Source organism: Bison bison, unplaced genomic scaffold (genome assembly GCF_000754665.1).
Source record: "Bison bison bison isolate TAMUID 2011002044 unplaced genomic scaffold, Bison_UMD1.0 scf7180017859413, whole genome shotgun sequence".
In the NCBI taxonomy this organism is placed as follows: Eukaryota; Metazoa; Chordata; class Mammalia; order Artiodactyla; family Bovidae; genus Bison; species Bison bison.
In genome coordinates, this window is record NW_011489985.1 from 76,684 (window position 1) to 83,609 (window position 6,926).

The 6,926-nt window shown below is 42.4% G+C and overlaps 1 protein-coding gene across 1 annotated transcript in view; it reads right to left on the reverse strand.

Moving 5' to 3' along the window:
- Positions 1-6,926, reverse strand: part of LOC104981863 — a gene marked incomplete at its 5' end in the record, with an annotated part of 40,972 nt that overhangs the window by 33,683 nt on the left and 363 nt on the right. Inside the window, 3 exons of the mRNA XM_010831118.1 lie at positions 3,061-3,248; positions 4,834-4,935; positions 6,095-6,205. Coding sequence (XP_010829420.1) covers positions 3,061-3,248; positions 4,834-4,935; positions 6,095-6,205 — 401 coding nt within the window. The remainder of the gene's footprint in view (positions 1-3,060; positions 3,249-4,833; positions 4,936-6,094; positions 6,206-6,926) is intronic.

Below are 6,926 nucleotides of genomic sequence, written 5' to 3' on the forward strand. Positions count from 1 at the left end.
GCAGCTACCACCTAACAGTGAGCTCCATCCCCACCTGAAGGGCTGCCCCTCCTCTCTGCCCAGCCCGTCAACTCAGCACCGTGTATCTGGACAAGAATCAACTCTGACTTACTGAATGTCACCTCTACACTGCCTACATCCATTCTCAGTGGATGGAAACAGTGGAAACAGTGTCAGACTTTATTTTGGGAGGCTCCAAAATCACTGCAGATGCTGGTTGCAGCCATGAAATTAAAAGACGTTTACTCCTTGGAAGGAAAGTTATGACCAACCTAGACAGCATATTCAAAACCATGTATACCTGTGGTGGATGCATTTTGATATTTGGCAAAACTAATACAATTATGTAAGGTTTAAAAATTAAATAAAATTTAAAAATTAAAAAAAAAAACAGGAAAAAAAAAAAAAAGCAGAGATATTACTTTGCCAACAAAGGTCCATCTAGTTAAGGCTATGCTTTTTCCTGTGGTCATGTATGGATGTGAGAGTTGGACTGTGAAGAAAGCTGAGCGCCGTAGAATTGATGCTTTTGAACTGTGGTGTTGGAGAAGACTCTTGAGAGTCCCTTGGACTGCAAGGAGATCCAACCAGTCCATCCTAAAGGACATCAGTCCTGAATATTCATTGGAAGGACTGATGTTGAAGCTGTAACTCCAATACTTTGGCCACCTGATGCAAAGAGCTGACTGTTTGGAAAAGGCTCTGATGCTGGGAGGGATTGGGGGCAGGAGGAGAAGGGGACGACAGAGGATGAGATGGCTGGATGGCATCACTGACTCAATGGACATGGGTTTGGGTGGACTCCAGGAGTTGGTGACAGACAGGGAGGCCTGGCGTGCTGCAATTCATGGGGTCACAAAGAGTTGGACATGACTGAGTGACTGAACTGAACTGAACTGATACTCTATCTTTCAAGTTTGTGGTAATAATCCATTTTTATTAATATAGTTTTTACAGATACACACAGTCACACAAATACGTATAGATGTGTGTATGTATATATACACACATAATTACAGGTGTGTGTATATGATATTTCAGAGTTGTTGACCTGTTCATGCCAGGTCTTGCATTTCAAAGTTTCTTAAGACACTCAGCCCCTTTCTTTACCTTCACTTGTTCTGTATGTATGCTCTCATCCAGGCCAGCATTTCCAGACATTCTGTGAAGACCATAGTCACAATCCAACTGCATGCACTGTGCTATACAAATGGGAGAATTTAAACACTGCCTTTGAACTCCATTACTACCAACTAAGCCACGCAAAGATTCATTACTGGCGTCTTGAAAATGGTCAGCCAGCCATAGTCCATTTGGAGGCCATGTCTATGCAGGATCTAAAACATTTATTCTGTTACATTACTTCTGTATTATTTTCCCAGCTGTTAGATCAAATATTGGAGCTGTGGCCCCAACCCTTGAAATCAGTTCTATATCTTGAAGGGGCTAGTTCTTGTAGACTGCAAATAGCTTGACCACCATGGGGAGCTGACCAGTGTGTTCTGCCCAGGACGGTGGGAATGCCAGTCCTCGGAAATCCTAGCATCCACCGGCGTTGGAAACGTACGAGGCAGGAAGACCATCTTTAAATGCTATGAAGACACACAACTTCCTGACTGAGCTGTCAATCATCTGGTACCTGTGAACACTGCCCTGGGTCATGTCCTATGAATTGACCAAGGCTCAGGGGCTGCTCCACCTTGGATTCCCAGTGACCCAAAGGTCAAGAAGTATCCATCCTTCAGCTCAACCGCAGAGGTGCTGGTGCTCTCAGAATACACGTTTTCCCTCAGTTGTGGCCCATGGCTTCTTACGCTTCCTTTCTATGAAGCTCAGAGACTGGAATTCAGGTTCCCATCCTGTTATGAATGAGATGCTTTCTAGGGACGTGTTTCTTGACTAGACTGCCCCCTCCCACCGCAGTATGAGAATCAGAACCCTGTCACATGACCCTTGATTGCTTAGTCCTTTTTCTCCTTCTCCCTTGGACACCTCTAGGACATCTCTATTTACCCCATCATTGCCTCTGGTGGGACAGCTAACCTCTTCAAGGCATATGTTTCTGGATGGTTAAGTTTAATGTGCATTTTAGTGTGTTAGAAAATGCGGGCTTTTGGAACAAACACACATAAGTTGATTGTAAATTAACCAGGTCATTTAAACCCTCAGAAATCAACCACCACCAGACCGGATGTGATTAGTGACCAGGAGAGATGAGACGGGAAACGGAGTGTGAGTGTGAAGAGAGAAGGATCATGTTGATCAGGAACCAGGAAAGTCGTCCTTGTGTTGTTAATCTCCACTCTGTGCAGAGAAGGACCTGTCTGGTCTCAGGGACTCTTTCCTTCCCACTGATCCAATCGTTAAGAAGTATCAGTCCTTCAGCTCAGTTGCAGAAGAGCTGGTGCTGCCAGAATACACGTTTCCCCGCAGCTGTGGTCCATGGCACCTTACATTTCCTCTCTATGAAGCTCAGAGAGCAGAACACCACCTCCTTCCCCTGTAATGAGCACTCTGCTTTCTAGGGACATCCTTCTTGAGCAGACTGTCTCCTCCCTCCGCAGTAGGAGGTTCATATCCCTGTGCCTTGTCCTGTGATGGTTTTAGACCTTTTTCTCCTTCTTCCCTGGACATCTCTAGCACATATCCAGTTAATCCTTCTCAGAATTGTCTCTGATAAACACCTATCTTAGGAAATGCATATGTTTCCAGATGGTTAAATTAACTGTGCATATATGTGTGTTTTAAAACAGAGACTTTCAGCAAAGACACAAGTAAATCTGGTCTATATTCAACCAATTTATTTAAACCTGCAGAAATCAAATACCACCACAAAGCATGTGATTAGTGCCAGGAGAGATGAGATGGGAAAGGAGTGTGAGTGTGAAGAGAGAAGGATCATGATAATCAGGAACCAGGAAAGTCATCTTCATGTTGTTGCTCTTGATTCCATGGGGAAGAGGATGTGTCTGGTCTCAGTGACTCTCTCTGTAGGTGAAAAAGCAGAACCAGAGGTTTAGTAGAGTCGACTGTGTGACGGCTGACAGGGGTGAGCCTCACGAAGTCGATGTCCAGGGTACAGGAGCTGGTAGGTGATCCAATGTCAGAATCCTGGTGGACCTCACACTCCACATCTCTGTGATGTAGGAGGGGGTCCATGTGGAATTTCCCCAGGATGTACACATGGGGCAACTTTTCCCATTTGGGATGGATTCTAGGAGTACTGATTTCAGAACGCAAGTTCAGGTCTGTGATTGGAATACATGCCTCTAATCACACACGTTTATCTTTTGGGTCTTCAAGAATTATTATTTTTTAATTCTTCTTTACCTGCTGAGCCACAAGAAAAGCCCATGCACACTAGAGTGGATAGCCTATCCCTTCTCCAGCAGATCTTCCTGTCCCTGGAATTGAGCCAGGGTCTCCTGCATTGCAGGTTGATTCTTACCAACTGAGCTCTCAGGGAGGCCCACATTGGAGTCTAATTGGTTATTAATGTTGTATGAGTTTTAGGTGTTCATCCTGTGAAGTTTCTGCATACATATAGCTATTCTTTTTCAGATGATTTTCCCAATTAGGTTTTTTCAGAGTATTGCATATACCTCCCTGTACTATACTGGAGGAGTTTTTGGTCTTTCCATCCTGCATATAATAGTTTGCATTTGATACCTCAAACTCCCAATCCTTCTCTTGCCCTACTCTTCCCCCTTGGTAACCACGAGTGTTTTCTCTGTGTCTGTGCATCTCTTCTGTGTTGCAAATATGATCCTTTGCGTCACAGTTTAGGTTCCCCATATAAGTGATATCACACGGTATTTGTCTTTCTGTCTGACTGACTTCCCTTAGTATGACAGTCTCTTAGGCTGATGTATGTTGCTGCAAATGGCATGATTTCATTCTTTCAGTGGCTGAGTAATATTACATGGAATATATGTACCACACCTTTCTTTTCATATTCACCTGGAAGCAATGGTTTTCCTTTGCTGTTTTTCTTTCATTTTTCTTTCTCCACAGAAAATTACAAGCCACACTTTAGCCTTATCAGTGTTGTTTTCTGAGGCTGTCTTAGTTGAGAAAGTTTAAAGATCTCACTTTGAGAAAATCACCTTCTGAATGGGAATGTAATTCAAATGCATGTTTCAGACAGTGAAGTTGGAAAGACTTTACAGGTTCTGTCAGAATCATGTGAGATTACACACAGGTGTTTCAGAAAACGTGAGCTCTTTAATTTCAGTTCTTCTGAAGGAGGGATGTGTGTGGACAACCATGAGGTCAGGCCTGACAGTAATACTAATTAGTTTTCACCAGCTCGTGGCCATTCCTGCTTCTCTCTGATGACCCTGGTCTGCAAGCTTCCTGCAGGTGAAGGCTTTCCCACCAAAGCTGCTCAGCATGAATCAACCAACTCCTTTGTGATTTAATATGACTCAGGAGAAGAGAAATTACCTAATGTAAGAGAAACGTCTCTAGTGATAGAATGTAAGCTATTGGGACCAAAAGAGTGTTACCTACAAAATTTGGCAGGTATGAAATCACCAAGTGTAGTTGGTGATTTATTTGATGAAACAGCACAAATAACAGATTATGCTTACTTACAATTAGGGTGTTTCGAAGTTATTTTCATGCCACAGCAAGACATTTATCTGGGGGGAAAAAAAGAAACAATCCACCAATTAATACCATTCCCTAAATTTTGCAAGTGATTTTTTTTTATTTAGAGATTATATAAATGATTACTTATGGAAGAACATAGTCAGTAACTTGATTTGTTTCCTGACAGTATATTTACATATGAGGTGAAAGGTATGTTCAGAAAAAATATACTTCCATTACCAGGTTCGGTTAAATCCTTAATGTTTTCTTCTGAAATCTTCCGACTTAGAGCCTCCTTCTTGAATATCTCTAAGTATTCCTCATCAACTTCATTTTCTTTGCCTGAATATCAACATGCAAGAGGTAGAAATTTGCGTGTTAAAAGTCCTAAAAATGTCTTCATACAGAATGAAAACAATGTGCCTATCAGATTCCACTTGGAATAGTTTAAGAAGTCTCAGTTACCATTTCCCATGACACAGATGTCTGCTGTCTCTCTGAAAAATTAATCCCTATCCAGCTCTGTAACTAGTCCTCCCCTCCCCCAGCATCAGAAACAGGACCTCAAAGACTCATAGGGCTCCATGAATTTGGGGCTCCTTCTGTCATGGTAAGGAACCAACTTGCTCCTTGACCAACTTCCTAGTGTCTGTAGCTACCACTCAGGTCTTGTTCTGAATCCAAACAAATAGGAAACAGGGTTCTCCCCTGACAGACATATTTACTACATCACACAAAGTCATGGGAGATGATTTATTCTTTAATACTGCAGCATTCTATCCAGTACGTTTTCTGATATAGACACCTGATAGCCCTTTGGTTCACACACCACTTCGGCTCCTTTGTGGTTATTTGAGATTATGTCAGTGTGGACGAGATACTGTATTTGGATAATTGAACAGGATAAAGATTAATTTTAAAAGGTTTTATTGAGACGAGAAGGGAATGGAAAGTGATTGCCATGAAAATGTTCGATAATTGGATAGTGGTGATGGATGCACCCATTTGTGAATATACTGAAAAACTACTTAAAACTGTACACTTAAAAGGGTGAATTTTGTGACATGTAAATGATACCTCAATATCAAAATACTGTCATTAAAAAACACAACATTAAAAAAATAGAAGTAAAAAATAAAAAGGTTGTATTCCAAGGCTTAGAGTACACGGGGGAACTTGTGTAAAATAAAGCCTCTGAGGTCAGACTCGTTACAGTCACAACTTGCAATTAGTTGACATGTTAAAAACAACTTCTAGTAGCAATCAATTTTTTTAGTTTCAACAGGTAGGAACTATTTGGAAATGTTTGATGATGTGACATCCGCACCATATAACCTGTTTCTTGGTAGATTACCTTCCCGGATCCTTAACTGTGAAAGATGCAGGTCTTATACACTGAATACTGAATATTGTCAGCACCTCCTGAGATTCTGAATTCAAGTCCTGACAGCGGTCCTGCTGCGTGACAATGGCAGTGGGAATTATGGGATGTCATACCCACCGAATAGTAGAATCTGTTGCGTCTTCTTGCTTGTTTCATCCAAGTTGACATTGATTGCTACCAGAGCTTTTTCGGAAACATGAATAAATTCAATCTGATTTGTACCATTATCTGTGAGAGAGAGAAAAGTCAGATATGCACAACGGCATTAATTTATTGTCATTTAGATGTATTGTCGCCTATTTCAGGCATTAGCAACAGTCCGTGCTCTATCGATTGTGTGTCAATTCGAGGGTGCTCTGAACAGTACCATTCTTACGACAACAGGAGAGCAGGCAGTATATTTCCTCATTCCCACCTAATCCTACAGTTAACCAGTGACTTCTTGCTATCTTGTAGGATGCTTTCTAGAACATGACGTGTAACGGACCTAGCAGCTTTTTTAAATGTCTTCGGTTGGTTTGTTTATTTTTGGCTTTCCTGGGCCTCTGCTGCTGCGCGGGCTTTCTCTGATAGCAGCAAGCAGGGCCTACTCTCTAGCTGCAGCGCACAGCCTTCTCCTTGCGGGGGCTTCCCTTGTCGCGGACCATGGGCTCTAGGTCTCGTAGGCTTCAGTAGCTGTGGGTTGGGCGTCAGTATTCCCAACCCCCGGGATTTAGACCACAGGATCAGTAGCTGTGGTGCACGGCATTCATTGCCCCAAGTCATGTGGATCTACCCGGACCAAGCATCCAACCTGTCTCCCCTGCACTGGCACGTGGATTCTTCACCACGGCATCAGCAGGGAAGTTCCCAACAGCTTTTTAAACAGCATGTGCATATTATCGAAACCTGGTTCAAAATGTCTTTGTATTTCTATTTCCCAGCCATGAAATTGATTTCTCCTGACCAA